Source organism: Eublepharis macularius, chromosome 4, assembly GCF_028583425.1.
Source record: "Eublepharis macularius isolate TG4126 chromosome 4, MPM_Emac_v1.0, whole genome shotgun sequence".
NCBI lineage: Eukaryota > Metazoa > Chordata > Lepidosauria > Squamata > Eublepharidae > Eublepharis > Eublepharis macularius.
In genome coordinates, this window is record NC_072793.1 from 24,340,917 (window position 1) to 24,363,436 (window position 22,520).

Consider the following 22,520-nt stretch of genomic DNA (forward strand, 5'->3'; position numbering starts at 1 on the left):
GTGGGACCTGAAATGCCAAGGGCTTTAGGGGTTGGCAGGATGGAAATGGGAGAAGGAGCTGAGATACAGAGCAGACAGAAGAAAGAAAAGATCTCGAGCTCTATGTCTCTAATTCTGCACGCGCACACACATATCCATCTCATGATAGGCACTTTAACTGCCTTAATAATTAAGATGCAGCAACATGGGTGTGACTTGGTTCCCAGACTCTAGGGACAGAAGCTGAAATTAGACAGAAGAAACATAGTATAGCACAGACAATATAAAAGTCAGCAACACTGCATTTTATCAAGACCATGGGCCACGGAGGTCACCTATCAGCACGTTTCCCATCCTTGACTGTTTTCCAGAATGCTGTAAGTAGCTTATATTCCACTCAATATTAACTCTTTATGCCCAGATTGTTAACTAGGAAAAGTTATTCGCTCCTTATCAGAAAACAGATATATTCTCACATACCTGCAGCCAGGGCTTTTTTTTCTGGGAAAAGAGGTGGTGGAACTCAGCGAGTTGCTCTCGAAGAAAATGGTCACATGGCTGGTGGCCCCGCCCCCTGATCTCCAGACAGAGGGGAGTTGAGATTGCAATCTCAACTCCCCTCTGTCTGGAGATCAGGGGGCGGGGCCACCAGCCATGTGACCATTTTCAAGAGGTTCCGGAACTCCGTTCCCCCGCGTTCCTGCTGAAAAAAAGCCCTGCCTGCAGCTGTGTCATTGCTCTATACTCCCCTCCCCTATTTCTTCTCAAAAACGTCAAGTAAGCTCCCTGTTTTCCTTTCTCAGAACTGCTACCTTCACTCGAACGGGCATCCTGCTCTGCAGACTAGAGATACGGGCCGGCTTGGAAACATTCAGGCTCACCTATGAGTGAATTCAGCGAGGAATAGGAGCTGACTCTTCTCATCTTGTCAATGGTCTCAAAAGACAGGATGTACTCTTCGTTCTCAGGGCTGCCCAAAGTGCTGCTGGCGCTGCTGCTCGTGCTCAAGTTTCCAGGGGAAAATGCAACAGAGCTCCCCGCTGTTAAAGGAGAACATTAAAAGAAACAAGTTTGTGAGGACAACACTTATTGAAGTAGCAATGCACACACGTTATGGTTTTCACTGTCCTTGGGAGAACAACCAAAAGGTTCCGTGTTCTCTCCATGAAAAGCATTCAGTGCTTCAGCACCTTATAAAGACCACTGAGAGGTGCACACGTATTCTTGAGGAAAACGGCATTCGGGCATTTTCATTGGCTAAGACGGGTGTCATTGAACAATGTCCAGCTAGTCTTTCATAACTTCCAGATGCTGTCTCACAGCACAGACTGCAGACACTGGGTAGCAATAACCAGGGTTTTTTTCTAGGAAAAGAGGTGGTGGAACTCAGTGGTGAAACTCAGGACTGCACAATGACGTCACTTTGGGTCAGCTGGAACAAGGGGGGAGTTTTTTAAAGTTTAAATTGCCCTTGGCGAAAATGGTCACATGGGCGGTGGCCCCGCCCCCTGATCTCCAGACAGAGGGGAGTTGAGATTGTCCTCTGCACAGCAGCGTGGAGAGCAATCTCAACTCCCCTCTGTCTGGAGATCAGGGGGTGGGGCCACCAGCCATGTGACCATTTTCAAGAGGTGCCGGAACTCCATTCCACCCTGTTCCCGCTGAAAAAAAGCCCTGGCAATAACAATTGCATCCCAATGCTGTATTGTCTTGATTATGTGTTAATAAATGACCTATCGATACTTATATTTGCAATGTGGGAATGTGCAGACAAGAATATAAGGCATATGAACAATAAAGAAGGGTGTAGGAAATACATGCCTTAGACCCTCGTCTGATGACGAAGTCTCAGAACATTTTGCTTGACATTTCTGTGAAACATTTTGCAGATAAAGTTAGTCGCATTTGACACAACTGATTCTGATTCCTCTAGTTTAATAGTTCAATCTCAGAACGTTATCAAAGCGTCATCTAATCACAGTTGCTTGGATATATTTCAGTTACTGAAGCCAGAAGACATGATAAAAATTGCTTGGTGGAGCTCAACCGACACCCTTAGTGCTTGATCCTTGCCTATCTTGACTGATTAAAACTAGAGGGAGGGCTAGTTGGATCCAGGAGATAATAAATGTGCTGTTAAAGGAGGGGGTAGCACCCACCAGTCAAGTTGTAGCAAAATAACACCACTCCTGAAAAAGCTATCCCACGATGTGAAAAATAACTCATGGTAATGCCCTCTTCTTGGGCAAGGTGCTGAATGTTTAGTAAAATAATATCCTTTCCAGCCAAGTTTTAGACTTGTATTTGAAAGTTAACAATTCTAAAAGTCAGCATTTTTTTTTACCAGGAGAGAGACAGAAAGAACCACTCTAGTGAATCCTCTTAGATCTCTCAGCAGCTTTTGATACCACTGGCCATGGTATTCTTCTGGAATAACTAGCTGATATATGAATTTCAGCTACCACGTCCTGGTGGTTCCTTTCCTATTTGGCTGGTTGGCTCCAGAAGCTGACGGTGGGAGAGTATTGATTGAGGCTATTGAGTTTCTCCGGGATTGGTCTTATTCCCCATGTATTTTACCATCTACATGAAATTGCTGGGAGAGATCATCTACAGATTGGGAGTCACATCCATCAAGATGCAGATGACATCTAACTCTGCTTGTTTTGGTAAATCAGGTGAGATTGGAGATGCTCTGGACGATTGTCTGGAGATAGTAATGGTCTGGGTGGAGGCCAATAAACAAAAAGTTAACCAGATAAACTGGAGGTCCTGTTGCACAATAATATAAGCAGACTGGTATTGAATGGTTGGTGTGTTCTGCACTGGGCTGCACTTTCCCCAAAAGGGCAGACTCACCCCTTGGGGATGCTGCTAGATCTGGATGGAGGCATAGATCCCTCCTACAACACAGAGCACTTTTTAACCAGCTTTGGTTGGTATGCCATCTGTGACCCTTCCTAGAGAGAAGGAATTGATTCATGGTTATCCATCCAATTACCATATTCAGATTAGATTACTATAATGAGTTCTTCATCAGGCTGCCTTTGAAGATGATTCAAAAGCTTCAGCTGAAACAGCTATTAGACTGCTACCTGGTAGCAATTATAAAGACTACATCTGTGCAGTTTTAATACCTTTCCACTGACTGCCTATTCGCTTCTGGGCCCGAGACAAGGTACTGATATTGACCTTTAAAATCCTAAATGGCTTGAGTCAAGGGCTCTCTTTCCCACATGCTCTTGATCATTTGCGGAGATCTGTTCTTTCCAAGGTGAAGCCATTGGTGAACCCTCCCCTTAGGCACTGGCAGGGCTTTTTTTCAGGGGGAACGGAGTTCTGGAACCTCTTGAAAATGGTCACATGGCTGGTGGCCCCGCCTCCTGATCTTCAGACAGAGGGGAGTTTAGATTGCCCTCCATGGAGAGCAATCTAAACTCCCCTCTGTCTGGAGATCAGGGGGCGGGGCCACCAGCCATGTGACCATTTTCTCTGAGGGCAACCCACTGAGTTCCGCCACCTCTTTTCCCAGAAAAAAATCCCTGGGCACTGGCCTTGTGCTAAATTTATTGAGTTGCTAGCTCCAGGAGAAATTTATTTCCCCAGACTCTTAAGTGAGGGTGTGTGTTTGTTTATTTGCAGGCAGTTTTAAAAAACTGAAGCTATGGAATATTTCTTTTAACCCTCTGCTGATTTTGCTGGTTTTAATGCTGTAGCTTTTTTATTTTCGTTTTCTGCTGTGCTGCCATTTTATGAGTTGTAATAGAGATTCTATTTTTATTTTATTATTGATGTGTGACAACAATGTTTTAAGATTTTATTGTAAACTGCCCCAGAAACCAGTTTGACCATTCCTACATTGCAAAGATGCATAGTTCTTCTTTTCACAGAGATGTATCTGGAAGTGGACTGGGGAAAAGATCTGGTTGAGAATGAGAAATTAAATAACAATCTGGAGGCAGAAAGGAGATACGTACAGGGAAAGACCTGTAAGAAAGACTCAAAAGCTCAGGAAATGAACTTCAGCAGGGTTGGATGAAAATATGAGACAAGAACTTAATGACCAAACATGCTGGTATATCTTTTTTGAAGAGGCTGAGAACACTATGGAAGATCCACAGAGTTTCGGGGACCCTGTTCACTTTGCTGTTTAAACAGTGAATTGTCTCACTATGACTTTGGTAGCAGCCCTCCAACTAAAGTTTACTCAAATAAATAATAACAACATTCGATTTATATACCGCCCTTCAGGACAACTTAACACCCACTCAGAGCAGTTTACAAAGTATGTTATTACTATCCCCACAACAAAACACCCTGTGAGGTGGGTGGGGCTGAGAGAGCTCTGAGAAGCTGTGACTAGCCCAAGGTCACCCAGCTGGCTTCAAGTGGAGGAGGGGGGAATCAAACCCGGCTGTCCAGATTAGAGTCCCGCGCTCTTAACCACTACACCAATAATGAGTTAGATAAAAAATGAAAGAGAATCCTGAAAAGCCATCTTACATTCTTCATTCAAGCTGAGGTTCTGCAGAGACTTATTCAAGTTCCTTGCTGTGGTGACTGCTCGGATATTCCCATAGGAGCTGACAGAACGAAGTCTTGGTGTGCATGGACTGTCCCGCACTGGAGTCAGACTCCCACCTTCTGTAGAGGCAATATTTAACTATTACCCTCACAGACAGAAAAATCAAAACCAGCTCCTTCAGTTCATTGTGATAGGGTAATGACTGTCTCAAAAAATAAAAGCGGTATAAAAGAAGAGCATCACATTTGCTCGCTAGGGAATTAAATGAGAGCCGGTAAGCTAATTTCTTTTCTCATCATCCTCATGCAAGAGTACCACTATTCTCTGCAGTGATTGCAGCCTGGATTTTAAACCAAACAGGGCTAGTCTTAGTCCAGAAATGAAAACGGCACAAAGAGCTGCCTGCCTCCTTTAATTCTCCTTTGGACACGTGCTCTCACTTGAATTCAATTATTTACTGAAGACCACTTCTAAAATACATACATTAGCACCATCAATACATAAAAGATTAAATAAGATATATTAAAACGAGCAGATAACATGGGCTCTGGCAGCTGCACAAAATCAGGCCACTTTGTTTGTGACCTCAGGATCACCAGTGCCCTAATTTAGCATTAACGGGACTTCATGGAGAAGACACTCCCTTGCAAAGACCTCTGAATCCAAGACACTGTTTGCACCTGCTTGTTTAAAAAAAGGACAGAATTTACTTAACAGTGTTTAGCCACCTCTCTGAACTCTAATTGGACTTAACACGACAGCTCCCGTGCAAGTCCCATTTAACTGAATGCATCAGAGTGACTGGTGATGTTGTGTGACGCTAGATGTAGTTTCCACAATAATAAGTCCATAAAGCCTAAGGATATTTCAGGTCCAATTTTAGCACTGGGTTCCTGAAATTTTCAACGGTTCTACCCAGGGCTTTTTTTCTGGGAAAAGAGGTGGTGGAACTCAGTGGGTTGCCCTCAGAGAAAATGGTCACATGGCTGGTGGCCCCGCCCCCTGATCTCCAGACAGAGGGGAGTTGAGATTGCCGGCGCGGAGGGCAATCTCAACTCCCCTCTGTCTGGATAACAGGGGGCGGGGCCACCAGCCATGTGACCATTTTCAAGAGGTTCCGGAACTCCGTTCCCCCGCGTTCCCCCTGAAAAAAAGCCCTGGTTCTACCTATTTTCATCTCCTCCACCCTCCTATGTATTCAAGTAGCTGTACTGTACAAGAGAGTTCCCCTTTTATATTAGAAATAGCTGCATTTGAAATGGTGAGCATAATTTTTCTATTTTGTATCTTCTTTACATACTACCTTGGAACAAGTGTATGTCAGTGTTGTGTATTTTTAGGGATAGGGATTACTTTCTACTGCCAAAATCTTTTTAAAAATAAAAGGCAAGAAAAGTAGAGGTGAGATAGGTTTTCATATTTTAATGTGCTTCACTTTTTCATAAAAAAGAGCTGTTAAATTACTAATTTCAGGGAGACAATGGTACTTTCCTCTAAATGATCTGACAGAGTCCCCAGAGATTAGCCAGGTTGATTAATATTTAAGATGACATTTAATGAAATAAAAGGCCAGCAACAATTTTGCCTAAGACTTGAAGGAAAACGCACAAGAGGAGGAAATAAAAAGAAGGGATTGAAAAGAATCTAAAGCCCTCATTTCTGAACTGCAGACAGAAATGGGCTTTAAAAGCTATAGATTCTCTGTACAACACAGTATTCTCTTATCTGTCACCTTCCAAGAGCAGGGCTGGAAGAGCAGATCAACAACAATCCTTTACAGCGGCAATTAGCTGAATGGTATAAAGTTTAGCACAGGTAACAACTTTATATACATCTCCATGCTCTTTTAACACTACCCTGGCTAGGGAGGCCATGTTACAGTCGAGAGAAAAGTTCATTCGTAATTACTCTTCCTTTTCCAATGAAAAACAAAAGGATTTTAGTCTTTTCAGACTTGAACTAAAATGTTATAATGCAGAAAAATGCAGACTATAACAGTTATTTGCCAGCAAGACTGACCACAGTAGTAATCCCCCCCCATCTAGAATAAAATTCTCAAACTTTCTTCGACCACAAAGAAAATTGTAGCAGCACCTGGAGCAGCAGGAGAAGGAGGTGCATAGTTCTTTTCCTCTTCCATAAACTGCAAGGCAACGGTGCAGAAATTGCTTTCATATTGGACCACGAGGTGACTCAATGCCACCACCAGCTCCTGTGGAGAGGCAAAGAAGGGGAAAAAATTAGGCCTCTGATCACCGCGTGTGCATCAAACGGCAACTGCAAGGAACTCCCATCTCGGCAAAAGTTGGGGAACATTTCAATCAGCAGGCACCAGGTGCCTCAGAGAACAGAAAATAGGATATCCAGCATTGAAAGTCAAAGTTTGAGGAATGTTATTTGCTGAAATGCTGTGATTTTCATGTTATCTAAAGCAATTGCACTGTGTACAAGTGGTTCTTGGACAAGGAGTTCAAGTTTTGAAAATAAGACACATCGGTTCCATCTATCCATACTGAGACAGGTTCAGACTCACAGTGCAACATTAACATTTAAGCACTCCTGAGTTGGAGTGCAATTTCACAACTTTTATTTACTAAGGTGTTTACAAGCTGCTATACTCAGACCAGGCTCAATGCAGCCTTAATACAAAACTATTCTAGTGTGCATGGGGGAGGGGGAGGCATGGGAGAAAACAACCCCTCCCCTATTCAGTCTTCAAGTTTATGAGACTTCTGTCACCTCTAACAATGAATCCCAATGTCAAAGTGTATCTTTAAATAAAAATTTCTAGGTCACTAATAGAGCTGTTTCAATGTTTGGGGAACATCTGATAGTCTTCTTGATCTGGAAACAAAACCTTTCCAAGGTTGCTTTGTATTGGACTCCATGGGAATGTTTGTAGATTCATTCTTGTAGACTGGTAGTAAACATTACAGTGATAATTCACATATCCTGTGCAGTCCCTTCCTCCCTTGGCAAATCCGTTACATATAAAAGGCAAGCCGTATTGGCGACGACTCACTTTTTACCCTAGCGCAGGCACAGTCTGGCCTCAAGGACGCTACAAACACCCGTTTACTGCCAGGAAGAGGTGTGCCGAATTGACAGCCTTAGCATTCTTCCCCGTGCCTCCCCTCAGCGCCCTCCCGCTCTAGCCTGGGGATGCTGCAAAGTGCTCACTTGTCACAGCGATGTGGGCTGGCAAATCGACAGCCTGAGCACTCCTCCCGGTGGCAAAAGGATGCTTCACAGCAGCCTGGAGGCCAAAGTGGGAAGATGCTGAGAGGAGGCACAGGCACATTGCCACGAGGGGACCCATGGAATCAACAGCCTGAGCACTCCTCCCCGCACTTCCCCTCAGTGCCCTCCCGCTGTGGCCTCCAGGCCGCTGCAAAGCGCCCACTTGCTGCTGAGAGGGGCCCACTGAATCACATTTCTAAAGCCCGATGTATTATTTCCCATAACAGGCATTGTTGCTAGTTATCTATAAACAAGAACAGCAGGTATCTAGGATTCATTGCAATGTGCTGTGGTAGAGGAGTGCTTTTACATAAGAATTGGTCCCAAATCTTCCTTTAGAGCAAAGGTTAACAGCCCTTATTTCTTTGAGGAGCTGCAATTCAAGGCAAAGGCAGATGAGGAAAAGATTTCTGTACTCTAAACGGAAGGTCTGTCTGCTCTGCCTTACAGAATTGTGTCATGCAGAAAGAACTCTTAAAGGGTCCCAGGAAGCAGGTGCTGGGAAAGAACTTTGCCCAGCACAAGGGGCTTTCTCACATACTAGCCTTAGTCCTGATTTTCTTAGCAGTTGATCCTCAAGCATTGGAATTGGTTTGGGTACAGTTCTTCTGTATGTCTGCCCCCCCCTGCCCCCGTATTTTTACAGTTATGGAGTTAGTTTATTTTGCTCTGCATGTGCCTTAAATAAACAGGATCTTCAAGTGAGGATACTCTCGTCATCAGTGGCATCTTTTGTGACATCACAGCACCCACCCCTCATTTTCTAGTATGCTTATAATGTTATTGTAAGGAGCCCCATAGCGCAGAGTGGTAAGCTGCAGTACTGCAGCCCAAGCTCTGCTCACGACCTGAGTTTGATCCTGGCGGAACTGGGTTCAGGTAGCTGGTTTAAGGTTGACTCAGCCTTCCATCCTTCTGAGGTCGGTAAAATGAGTACCCAGTTTCCTGGGGGTAAAGTGTAGATGACTGGGGAAGGCAATGGCAAACCACCCCGTAAAAAAGTCTGCCAAGAAAACGTTGTGATGCGATGTCCCCCTATGGGTCAGTAATGACTCGGTGCTTGCACCTTTTTATAATGTTATATTGATATAAAGGTTTATTTTTAAAATGATTGAAAATGAACACATGGGGAAGTCTTTGCATTGGGAAGTGTAACAAAGGAGTACCTCCACCACCTATGCCTAAGCACCCCCCCCCATGGTCCAAGCTGAAGAGCCCTGCCTGGGCTGATCCAAAGCTGGGAGGCAAAGGCTGGCACCAGCAGGGAAACTGACCTCTGTTGGGACACAGACCAGAGTAGCAGAGGCTATGAGCTTTTCAAACCATGCTTTTTTTGGTGGCAGAAGTTGCCACTCCCCCTCCCCTGGGAAATCAGGGCTTTTGCAATCTTTTTTAAAAATTGTCATTTTCATTGTGTTATATTGACCTACCATACTAGCAATAAGTACAGGAGATTATCTGAATTTCCAGCATTCATTTTAAAATGCACATCTCTAGCCCCTTCCCTTGTAGAGAGATTAAAAAGGTATATTTCTGCAATGGCACGGGCTAGAGACTTATTTTTTAAAAATGAAAGCTGGGAATTCAGAGAATCGGTTGCATGTATTGTTAGTAGAGGTGTGCAATGAAAAAAAATCAGTTTCAGTTTTGGACCCAGGATTCTGAACCAACTATGTGCTGTTCTTAATTTTTTCTGGGTGGGGCATGGCCAGATTGCATCTAATCTGTTTTTGCACTTAACTGCACCAAAATCGCACAGAACAGTCCTCCCTCTAAACCACTGATCCACCCAATTACACTGCGCGCACGCGTGCGCGCGCGCGCGCGCACACACACACACAAGAAATTGGCTGGCAAATTTTGGGGTGGCAGTGACATTAAAAACAATCCTGCTTTATGTTCACTTTTTTCTTTTTCTATAGCGCCAATAAATTATTGCTAGAGATGGGCACGAACCAAAATACAAACCAAAGTTCACGAACCGGGCTGTTTTTTGGTTCGCGAAAAAGCAGTTTGTCAGAGGGCATTTCTGATGAACCGTGATGAGCTGCTATGTTTTTTAGGCTGGTTTGTTTGGTTCAGTTTTCAGTTTGTCACTGTGGACAGCCTGGTGCCAAACAATCAGTTTCCTAGGCAATGGAGGGGATGGGCTTTCTGCAGACCTTCTGCTGCCCCAGAAGTGACGTATTCACAAACCAAACGAACTGTTTCGCGAATCGGGAAATTTCATGCCGGTTCGTAGTTCGTGAAATGTGACAAACCATGAACCGCAAAGAACCACCATTTTCCCGGTTTGTGCTCATCTCTAATTATTACCTTTGCATCCTCTTGTTGGTTTTAAGTTTTCTTGTGCTTACTCCCAGGGAAGTGTCTTTTGAATTGCAGCCTATGACTGAAGTATTCCAGGGCTTTTATCAAATTTTATTGATTGAACAGACCACTTGCACTCCCCTCTCCTCCACCAGCACTTTTCTTCACAGCAACTGTCCAAGTGTTCTGATAGGGGTGGGGGAGACAGACTAGCACCTGGGTAGTGCAGCAAAAAAAAACCATGGTGCATCCTTAACAGGTCTACTCAGATGTAAATCTCATGTTATTCTATACTGCTTATTCCCAGGGAAGTGTCTTTTGAATTGCAGCCTGTGACTGAAGTCTGTACATTCCCCTTTCCAAATGTTTTCCATGCTGATAGGTGGGTAAGGGGGTCTCCTCTTGCAAGGACCTGATTGGCAGGGAGACAATGCCATTGTCTGGGTAGCAACGGGGGGGGGGGGCAGAATGCACATATGTCCATTGCACACATTCACCCTTCTTGCCAACAGACTTAATTAATAATGTAAGGGCTCTCTCCTCTTGGGATCTGAACTCCATTAGGGAGAACAAGATGCTGCCCTGCTAGTTGAGCCCACTGCCTACCTGCTGATGCTGCTACTGGTGCTGCAAGGTACGAAATGAAACAAATCACACAAACATTTTGGTGGGAGGGACTCGTTACAATTGATTTCCCAGATTTGGCTTGGCATTCTGGAAGCTGCTTTAATAAAACAAAACAGTGATTTCTGGGTGTACTTCCAGCTCATTTGTTTCATTTTGCATACCCCTAAGTGCTACAATGATATGACTATGGAAATGACAATTTAAAAAGCAGATAGAAATCAGGAAGGGGGAAAGGAAGGGGGGGAAGCATTTTGACAATCATGAATGTCCAATCATAGAAAAGTAGTTTGGAGGTGGGTGTGGGAGCGGGTGGGACAAACAAAACCGAAAGAAACACTATGCATGAGGAAAATATCAACTCGAAATTGGCTTCCAGAAAAAGATCAGGATAAAAGTGTCTCAAAAGTACCAGAAAAAAAACACAGGGGTAAACCAAAAAACCCAAAGTGTAACCTAAAGGCAAAAAAAAATGTGTGCAGAAATCAGGGGATAAATCAAAGCCATATGAGACCAGAACTGATGGAGAAAATCATGCAGAAAAATCCAATCAGAATCATGCAGAAACCCAGAATCATGCAGAAAAACCCAAGTCTGTGATATGTGTGGTAGGAATTTTGAAGTTTGGTTCTGAGACCAGGCCATTAGTAACATGAATTCAGCTCAGGCTCTCTGTGAGAAGCTCCCAAAAGCCGCAGTGGAGACCTTTAACTTTCATTTCTGTATCACGACCCCTACCCCCAAGGCTGGCCAGAGTTTCACTTCCTGGGAAATGGGAGGAGGGCACTAATTGGCGCCAATTGGCATCAAGTGGTATGCAAGGTCTTTAGTCTTGCCTCTAAATTACAGCAAGTCAGTCAGATAGAGGGATTTCAGGTCCTTTTCCCCATGTTTTGAGAAACATAAACAGAGCCTGGGCTGGCAGAGTGTGAAATTCCTTTCTCTAACTGGTAGAGGTCATTTTAGAGGTAGTAGTCCATTTGGCCCTTGAGTAGGAACAGGATGGGCCTACTGATAGCAGCTTTCTGTACACAAAACGCCGACTCGGGTCCATAAAAGGGAGGAGCTGAGGTCCCATCATTGCTACACTTGCCAATCGGCAAGGAGACTTCCACCTTTAGGAAGCTCTCCGAAGCTGTTGGCTGGGGTAGCCCGAAACCTTTCGATCTAAAAGGGAGAATGGGACATTGAACAATTGAACATAGAGACTTAGTAGTTAGTGTGTTGGTACCTTTAGCCTTAAGCTTTTAAGACTGCATATATATACTTAAAGCCTTAGTGTTAAGTTGGTTTTTCCTTTTTTTCCATTGTGGTTTGCATTATACCTTCTGATATATATTCAATAAACTTCTGGATTTGGGTTAAGCATTATACCCTTTTGTACAGAGTGAATAATGCTATGCATGTACTTCTGTTCTCAGTTCACCATAACCTGTACAGATTCACTGGGCTGTGCACGTTTCCTCCTAAGGGACCGACAGCACATACTTCTTCCCCAGTCCTTTTCTTGTACAAAGAAAATGGTCAAGATAGCACCCCTTAGCAAATGTATTCTCTTTTTGCAAAATCGTTGCAGATAATGTTCCTTTCTAAGCATCTTTAAAAAATAATCCAAGAGAACGGAGTCCATGTGAAACCAGCTTCCTGACAAAATTAATACCCATCTGTCACCTTGAGAAGGGATGGGGGGGCACTTTTTTATACTTGGCTTGGTGAAGAATTGATTTTTCCTTCACTTTAGTGTGAGTATCTGAAGAAAGCTGGAGCATTTGACTCTAAAATGAATTCTTTGCAACAAAAGGCCTTTTATTCTTGGCCAGGCTCCCCTTCTTTGATTCCGCCTGGTATTGTCAAACTGATGTACTGTCACATGGAGTACTGAAACGGACACTGTTTAATTCCTCTCCTGTCCACAGTCTCCTCCCTTCTGCACTTTGTAGGACATAATGAATCGCACTAAAGGGCAAGACTCTTGCATGACAAAAGAGTCTACAATTTGCAGCCTGAAGATTTGTCTACCTGCTATGCAGTGAGTCTGAAGGCCTGACAGAAACATCGTGATGTGTTCTAAGGACTGCAGAGCTGTCTATGCTGGGTGTCGCAGCTCGAAGAAAGGAAGCAAATCTGCAATTCAGCTAACGGCTGTGTTGCTAAAGTCCTATTTGCACCAACAGGTGCCAGGAAAGTTGAAACGCGTTTTTTCCTGAAACAGAATGCAAGCAGAGGGCTCTGGCCACGGCGCCCTTGAGTGCTAGGCAAGTAGTTACTGTGCTACTGATTTACAAACAGGAGGCCAGAACATGCAACCTTCCTATTCCATCCCCTCTCTCCCAATGTAGTTTAGGGGAAAACTCTTTGCTGAAGACAACTGTCCTGCTTTCCTTTTGCCCTTGCATATCCAATCCCCTTTTCCTCCCAGAGGGCTGCAGAGACTTCACGTTTCCAGTAACAAATTAATATTTCATATTTACTTTCATAGCTTGTAATGTAAGACGCTGTTGCCAAAAGAGTGATAAACACAAGAACATTAAACAGACAGAACGTGGCTCCTGTTTCCTGAGACAGTAGACTGTCTCAGTAGAGTGAATACATTCTGGAGGTAGAGGCCAGCATGGCTAATCGCATTTCCTTGTCTATTGTTTTTCTTCGGGGGGGCTTCAAAATGAAAGCACTGACATAACGAGCTTGACAGCCGTCCTGACAGATATATTTTTCCTTTGGCATTCAGCAACATTCAGCAACGCACTCTTCAGTGGCAGATATGCTGCAGGCTCTAAAATAATTCTCTCTCTTTTTTTTAATGCCTCATCTTTCACTGTTTTGTTCACCTTTCACTATTTTGCGTCTCGAGAGGGATCTCCCGTACTGTACAGCAAATGAAATGCCAGATTGATAAAGACCTCATGTCTAGACCCACTGGGCAAAATGAAGCATCCGGATGTTCGGGACAAACAAGCAGGGCTTTTTTTTAGCAGGAACGTGGTGGAACGGAGTTCTGGAACCTCTTGAAAATGGTCACATGGCTGGTGGCCCCGCCCCCTGATCTCCAGACAGAGCGGAGTTTAGATTGCCCTCTGTGCCGCTGGAGCGGCGCGGAGATCTATCTAAACTCCCCTCTGTCTGGAGATCAGGGGGTGGGGCCACCAGCCATGTGACCATTTTCTCTGAGGGCAACCCACTGAGTTCGACCACCTCTTTCCTCAGAAAAAAAGCTCTGCAAACAAGAAATGGTGTTTAGTAATTCAGACTGCGGTAGCCCATGGAAATCAGGATGGTAAGAGGATCTATGAAGCTTATGACCTCGGCTTGAGGACCACTACCCCCCCCCACCTCTTGCAGCAACTGCGCTTCTAAATCATACTCTGGGTACTGAGCTTAATTTTCTTTCCTTTAGAAGAGGGAAAGCAGCGTAATGTTATTCTTCAGGCAGAAAACACAATGCCAGGGAGAAGCTGACATTTATGTAAACCTCCCAGGAAATAGAGAGACAGAATGATCGACACGACGGGACTTGCTATTCAGAAAAATTACCAATGAACAGAAAGCTGATATAACCTGCAGGAGTGCAAGAACAGTGATGACACACACTCAACAGTCAAGCAGCCGGCCAGCAAGCAACCCTTTCAGGACGTATTTATCCCCTGTGATAGTTGGGGGGAAAGTAGTAAAGGGCAGGAATAAGAATGGCAAGTTCTCTGTCATGTAAAATAATTTTATTTGGGATAACCAGTGTTTTTTAATCAAAACGGCACCTACATAGAGATGAAGATACTTCTGTTTTCAGCTACCCACACATGAAGGGAAGGGAAGGGAAGGGAAGGGAAGGGAAGGGAAGGGAAGGGAAGGGAAGGGAAGGGAAGGGAAGGGAAGGGAAGGGAAGGGAAGAGAAGAGAAGAGAAGAGAAGAGAAGAGAAGAGAAGAGAAGAGAAGAGAAGAGAAGAGAAGAGAAGAGAAGAGAAGAGAAGAGAAGAGAAGAGAAGAGAAGAGAAGAGAAGACCCACTCTTATTGGTAGTTCTGCTGAAAACAAGGGATTAAAGCAAGGAAAACTCAATGAGAACTGGCTATGTAGGGGGCAAAGAGGAAAATTTAACATCATGATGATTTAATTGGCAAGAGGAGAATGCAAACAGGCAAAGGACAACCTCACACTGCACAGGCAGCAGTAAGAAACACACATCAGGAATACATGCCAAGTGTAGGTGACAAAGCAAACTTGAGGGCTGGATTAGCCATTACTACCAACCACTTCTACATAAGATATTCATATTCATCCTCATGCATCCCACAAAGAACGCCTTACAGAGTAGCCATTTCCAGATAAGTTACGTTTTCCTTCACTGCCTAATGTTGCCAGACCATAACATCAAAAATAAGTAACATATTTTTGAGATGCGGTGCACCCTTTGAAGCTTCGCTATTGAGTAAGAGACAGCCATCAGCTTCTGAAATAAGAAACTCGCTTTTAAAGTATGAGACATCTGGGGATCTTACATTATCTCTAACAACATTATAAAAGTTATTTCTTGGTTCAAACATTACAACACGTTTATGCACTGCTCTCCAGGGGAAAATAAAACCCATGCACAAAGCATACTCTGAGCAGATCGTATGAACTGACAAAATTGCCTTGCAGCAAATGTGACCATTCAGCCATCTAAGCCAGTATGGACTATTCTGTTGGAGAAGGGTCACCTGGATGAACCTCCCCCTCCCCTCCCCTCCCCCTCCTCTTGTGTACCTTTCGAACCATGGGGCTTCCATCGTTGATGAGCTGGGCTAACATCATGGCAACATTGTGATCGATAGTGGTAGAATGATCAGTCCGCTCGGCTGAATTGCCCACAAAGGTGCCAAGGGCGAAGACTGCAGCACAGCGAACCTGCAAGAAAAACACAGCTCATTCAGGTCTCAGCTCAATCTTTTAGCAAGCCCTTTCTGCTGGTCTCTTCAGTTTCACTTATATGTGGTAGTGCACCAAGATGATGCAACCGCCCCCCCCCCCACATCCATTAAACAGGAAAGGACATCCAAGTTAAGCTTATTTCTAGTGATTAAATGGGATACATTTGAGAGAGTTATTTCATATAACTAACAGTCCATGGACACTGGAACTGAGAACTGAAATCTAGTTACAATCTAACCAAAGCCTTGACAATGATTGTGTTCATTGATTTAGTGCAAAGATAACGCAGGGCTATATTTTAGCTAGGCACTGATTAGGCAATGTTGCATAGTGAAGCTACCTTTGACGGACCTGTCAAACTATGGCTCCAGTCTTTTCAATGAATTCTTATTCACAAACCTAGCAAGGTTACCTCTGGGATTGGATCAGAAAGAAGACTGTAGAGTTTTTCATGGGCACTATCTCTCACGCCACACCACCTCGCAGAGTCGAAATTCTGCCAGATACGCCCCAAGCAGATCGCCACCCACTGGCGCAGGAGAGGATGTGGATCATTCAGCTGCTCCAGGCAAATGGCAATCAAGTTTCCTTGAAGACAGGCTTCCTATAACAGAGGTCAGTGCACAGTATTGAAACAAATAGCACAGCAATATATCAATACCTAGGATACCTAGGGAAATGATCAAACGGGAGAGCACAAACATACTGGCTTAGGCCAGTGGCATGCAACTTTTAAAAATAAATCAAGATTATCTATGAGGCCAGACGAGGAGGCCGTGATCCCCTTTCTCCTCTGGAACTCACCTGCCCTGTATTGTAGTTGTTCACAATCACAGCCAAGATAAAAGCCGTCATCGTCCTGTGTTCAGCCTTAAAACAAGAAGAATTTGTTTCTAAAACTTCAAGATAACAACATTTGAATACTGCAAAGCAAAGTTTGAAAAAAGATGCTGTCCTTGTTGGAAGAATTTTTTCCTTTGTTTTGGGGAGATTTTGAGAACATTCAGGCTTGTCTGAATTTTCTTGCTGCTTAATGAAAACGGGGACAATGGCCATAAAAATGGCAGTACGGCTGGAGTTTTGAATTATTTCAATCTGTTTTCTGAGCATTATTATGTAAGGCTAGAAAGCGTTGTTTTAAATTAACCCACAAATTAAATTAAACCACAAAGCAAAACCCAGGGCTTTTTTTCTGGGAAAAGTGGTGGTGGAACTCAGTGGGTTGCCCTTGGAGAAAATGGTCACATGGCTGGTGGCCCCGCCCCCTGATCTCCAGACAGAGGGGAGTTTAGATTGCTGAGTGGCGCGGAGGGCAATCTCAACTCCCCTCTGTCTGGAGATCAGGGGGCGTGGCCACCAGCCATGTGACCATTTTCAAGAGGTTCCGGAACTCCGTTCCCCCACGTTTCTGCTGAAAAAAAGCCCTGGCAAAACCTATGCCAGCACACATGCATACATGCATGAACACAGAACAACTTTGTCAGAAAAGCAAAAAGGAAGATACTCTTCATAATTCTTCTACCCCTCTCTAATGACATACGTCGTAAACCACTCTGAGTGGGCATTAAGTTGTCCTGAAGGGCGGTATATAAATCTAATGTTATTATTAAAAGAATTTTGGGAATTTTCCGCTTTCTATCTTGTTAGATTTCAACAGGCTGATGTTATGTGGTTCAAAGAAATAAAAGAATGATATAAACATTTTCCCAAGGTTACTGTGTTTCTTATGCAGTAAGAAAAGATGGGGAAGTATTTTGTACTTTGCTAGATTTTCCCCTTAAATACAAGGTTTTTAAAAACAAATGTAGAGAAAAAAACAGTGCCTCAATAGTTCATGCTCACAACTGCAGTATAGTGAAGAAGAAGAAAAAGAATGTCTCATGTACCATTTTTTTTCATACATAAGAATATTTATTGGAAGAATTTGCAGTGCACAACAGATATCCACCCGAGATGGAACAGGTTGTTACACAATCCACTGACAACAAATAACCTTAGTCCACTTATGTGGCCTCCTTTGCAAGGAGAAATGAATACTGTTTGTGTGGAAAATACTTTGATTACATAAAAATAATTTAGATATTTTAAGTCTCCTTTTTGTTTAGCTGGTGCACTGAAACCTCATTCCCCCAGTCTAAGAATCTCACTTCATCTACAAAACCAGCAGCACAACTTGTCACAAAACAACAGCACAGCCAAGACAGAGCAAGGTAGTTTTAAAGAGAATTTGAAGAGGGAGGGGAAAAAAATCTGATCATTTGTCCTTACCGGCATGTAGGGATCTGCCAAAACAGAAAGGAAATATTTGTGACCGTTGTCCTTCACAAGGTCGGCTTGGCATGACTGAAAAATGAAGGGGAGGGGGAAACAATGAGTACAATAACCTGAGAATTTCTTTTATGCCTCTAGATGATTTATGAATATTTCATGCCATAGCAATTTTTTCTCCTTCAAAACCAATTTTCAATTGATCAGAGAAAGAAAAAAAGTTGAAGCAGAGTATCTTTGCCAAGACAGCCTCCAATACTGGTTAAGATTTGTGTTATCGACACACAGATCGGATAGCTATTCTGTGTCCAAGGAGCCCAAGGACCATGGCCAAGATTCCACAAGCTGTTCATTTAGTTTTCCAATGGTGTGTGTGCTTGGAGAGTTCTTGGTAGCAATTATCAGCAAGCCACATCTGCAGAGAATGGTTCAGCTCCCGTTCATTCAGCCTAAGCAATGGAACTGGGAGAACAGCCATCTGCAAGCCAGGTGTAGAAAACAGAGCTGTCCTCTGGACTTCATAACTGTATGTCTTTTCTAATTGATAAAAACTCATCCTCCTATTTCTCCTCTAGTGACTTTTAAACTCCAAAATACAGAAAACTATGGGGAGAAAGAGAGGATGGATTTTTAAATGTTGACAAGCTTTTCCTTTCCAAAAAACGCCTTGGGAGCCAGGTGGTTCATTTGGCATTGGCATTTCTTTCTGCTCTCAGAGTATGATGGGGAAATTTCCCTTGGATAAATCACAAGCTTCTGCTTAAAGAACAGTCTCTCCTGAAATTCATATACAAGTAGTCTAAATGATACATGTGTGTTGTTGCTGTGTGAACGTTTGTTATGCTCTCCCTGAACTTCCAACCCAACCTAACCCTTTTAACTTTTATTCTTTGATGGCAATGATTCCAAAAGAAACATGAAAGAAATCAGGAGCAGACACAGTTGCTAATTTTAAAAAAGGTACTGGATTATCTATAAACTCGTAAAGGGTAATAAGATAGACATCTAGGCTGCATTGATAGGGCATGAATAACAGAGAAGAGGGATCATTAAACTGTGGCCTAACACAAGTTGACAAATCTGTCTAAAATGAAAGTCCGTTATATAGTCAGCAGCTACATATAAATTGCTAAATTGCACGCCAAAACTGAAATCATCCTATATAAGCACCATGTTAAATCATGGGCAGTGATGGGGTTGGGACAATAGAAATGCAGGCAGAATAAAAATGGGCAGATATGGAGAGGAACTAAAGGATTCAAGGAAAAAGAGGAAAATATACATAGCTGCGAGGCAGCAGATATTGGTCAACGTTGGAGAGAATGAAATTATCAGAAAGCAGAATCTGGAAAAATCAGAATAAAACCAAGACTAAGTAAGGAAACAAGAGCAAGCCTACTTTCAACAACAAATAAATGCATCTGTAGCTACCCAGTCACAGCTCAAGAAGGACAGCAGAAATGTATACGGACAGGCTTGTTTAGACAAGGATCTTGGACAGAATGGCTAAAAGGGCCACTGATATGATTCAGGGGCCTCCCAGATCGCTCTGGATGAAGCAGCTATCTTGGAATTTACTTTATTTAGACCCTGCCTTTCTCCCCTTTTATGGAGACCCAAAGCAGCTCACATAGTTTCTCCCTCCTCCACTTTATCCTCACAACAACCCTGTGAGATAGGTTAGGCTGAGAGTGTGTAACTGGTCCAAGGTCACCCAGCAAGCCTCCATGGCACCAGGGCTCATTTTGAGGGGGAATGCGCAGGAACGCAGTTCCAGCAGTTCCCCAAAGAGGTCACATGACAGGTGGCCCCGCCCACCTGACTCACAGCCATTTTGGGCCCGTTTTGGCTGGATCGGGGCTGAAATGGCCCAGATCAGGCCTCTGACGGGTGGTGGATCACTCTCCTGCTCAGCAGCGGCCCAATCCTGACCATTTTGGGCCCTTTTCAGCCCTTTTCAGCCCCTTTCTGCCATTTTGGGCCCAATTTCGGCCCTGAATGGCCAGGATTGGGTCCAAAACAGCCAGGATAGGTGAGGTCAGGGGTGTGGCATATGCAAATCACTTGTGCTAATGACACACTTCCAGTGATGTCAAGGGGCGTGGCATATGCTAATGAGTTACTCTAATGAGTTATGCTAATGAGTTCCTCCAGCTCTTTTTCTACAAAATGGCCCCTGCATGGCAGACTGCGGCTTTGATCCTGTACTGACACCATGCTGGCTCTCTGTCACCTTTCTCCACTTTTCTATACCAGATCAGCGTGGCAAATTCTTTTTTGCTTCAATGAGCAGAACAGAGTACATGGATAAAACAGAGACTGGCTTGTTCTGATGCAAGGTCCAATGCTAATGGACAAGCATTCACAGAGAGGGTACTTTAAACTGTTCCACGTGGTGGTTACTCCACAACAACAAGCCATATGTAGCAGACAGCTTCCCACATAGAACCAGCATTTTCTTCACATCACCAGAAACTCCTTTTTCTCACTACATTACAATGGCCTGGAGGAAACAGCTGCATTGAAAAAGTCGACTGCACCACATGCAAAAGTCCTGCCACATGCAGTAGCCATGTGGCAGGGAGCAATTTCTAGCAGTGTCCATGTGCTACTTAGCTATATGCACCAACCCTCATATCTCTTCACTCTGCTGCTCTCCGTCCCTCACATAACAGCTGAGTCCAGGTGTAGGGGAGACCTGCCTGCCAGAAAGCAAGTTGCCCAACATTTTTGAGAATTGTAGTGGTAGGACTGCTGAGAAAGCTGACAAAAAAGGCCAGAACAGCAAGCCACACAGTGCTGCAGGCTCCTGAAAGGGTGGGAGGGGGTCGAAGCAGGAAAAAATGGCTCACTGATCACATGCTTTCTGGCCTCAAGAGTGACCGAGAATGGCTCTGTTGATCCCTAACTAAGATGGGAGATGGGAGAAAGGGCTTGATCCTTTTTGAAAAGGAAAACTTTACGGTGATCCTCTTCCTCTGAGAGGAGCAAGCAGAGAAATCCTGCAATCTACTACCTAGGCAGGACTGATGCAAACCTTTGTGATTAAAGATCATCACATGATTCCTGGCTGTAACCAAGAGGAGACATTTCCTAAGAATAAGGAATGCTCTCCCCACCAACACCAGAGAATATATAAGCCCTCCCTTCACTCCACCCACCCACCCACACACACTCTCAGGGCTTTTTTCAGTGGGAACACAGTGGAATGGAGTTCTGGCACCTCTTGAAAATGCTCGGCAATAGCACACGAAAATAATATTATTCCAAAGAATCCCGTGTGTTTCTCCCTCTTTTCCCTCTTGAGAGTTCCACCACCTCTTTTCCCAGAGGGAAAAAACCCTGCACCCACTCCATCTTAAGGATGTGTATTTGCTAGCATCCAATAATAAGGATGGGACACAAACTCTTTTGATAGGAAAGAATTCCTTTTGAAAATGAGCTTCCCCCACATTTTCACATGGGGTGCCAATTAAATGAGAATCAAGGAGTCGTGCTTTTACTGCTAATACTCCACATTGGCAACCTCTTTTTGAGACATCCTGTTCCTCTACTGTAGCTCCGGCTTTGGGTATGACATATTAAGGCCAGAAATGAGGATGAATGAATATATACATATATTTATATAAAAGACTGAAGTGACAATTGGTAGAGAGGAGAGAAGGGAAGAAAGCTGACTTCACTTTGAACTCTCTTTGCAGCTATATTTTCTGCAGGATGCTACGGACCAAAGAGCAGGGTGAGGTTTGGGAGGGGGAAAGAGTAATGCATTTTTAATCAGGAATATAGGGTAAAGGGTGGGTGGGTCTAATTGTCAAAAGAAGAGGATGAAAAGACACAGATGCAAGAGAATATTTCCCTGCTGAAGCAACAATAGTTGCTTTGCAGGCAACTGCATTGCAGGAGACAGGTACTCAAGTTGCACAAGGAGGCTCATGGTTTTCTTTTGGGGGAAACGGTCTGCTAATCTGGGGCTCTTTATAACACTGCTGCCAATTAAAGTACTGGTCAATTAACTGTACAGAAACTGGCAACTTTTCCTATCAGATTCTCATCATAATATGTCAACTGAAAGAATCAGACTGTGTAGTGGAAGATTTGCTGGATACGTAAATTGTTCATTGTTTAACATGATTCCTGGGGAAAATATTAATGCACAGCATCACAAGAGCATCTCTGCCAGGCAACAGTGTGCTGCAAACCCGCCCACCCCAAAGTAGCAGAAGTTGCAACTTAAAAATTCTCTCTGTATGCAGAAGAGGGTAGATGATGATGGCTTTCAGGTTTGCTTTCCTGCACAAGTAGCACAGGTGGTATTTGGGAACCCTGGAACCAGAGGGAGGGGGTAGAGCCCTAGCCCAGCACTCCCAGAAACCTGACCAGATCAGGCAGGGCAGTCACTAACAATCACTGTGAGCCCTCAGCCGAGGTGCCCACTGAACTTGGCCCCAGAGCCTGGCAGCAGCCCTGGAACCAGAGGGAGGGGGTAGAGCCCTAGCCCAGCACTCCCAGAAACCTGACCAGAACAGGCAGGGCAGGCACTTAAAATCACTATGAGCCCTTAGCCGAGGTGCCCACTGAGCTTGGCCCCAGAGCCTGGCAGCAGCCCTGGAACCTGAGGGGGTAGATCCCTATCCCACTACACACACAAAATCAAGCTCCAATGCACT

General features: G+C 44.1%; 1 protein-coding gene across 3 annotated transcripts in view; it reads right to left on the reverse strand.

The window, feature by feature from the left end:
• The window catches only part of RPTOR (regulatory associated protein of MTOR complex 1), a 525,720-nt gene that overhangs the window by 128,173 nt on the left and 375,027 nt on the right, over positions 1–22,520 (reverse strand). For all 3 annotated transcript variants that reach the window (XM_054976818.1, XM_054976816.1, XM_054976815.1), the window contains exons 14-20: positions 17,851–17,925; positions 16,387–16,452; positions 15,995–16,186; positions 15,418–15,558; positions 6,599–6,716; positions 4,483–4,623; positions 861–1,019 (exon numbers count right to left, since the gene is read on the reverse strand). In XM_054976818.1, coding sequence (XP_054832793.1) covers positions 861–1,019; positions 4,483–4,623; positions 6,599–6,716; positions 15,418–15,558; positions 15,995–16,186; positions 16,387–16,452; positions 17,851–17,925 — 892 coding nt within the window. The remainder of the gene's footprint in view (positions 1–860; positions 1,020–4,482; positions 4,624–6,598; positions 6,717–15,417; positions 15,559–15,994; positions 16,187–16,386; positions 16,453–17,850; positions 17,926–22,520) is intronic.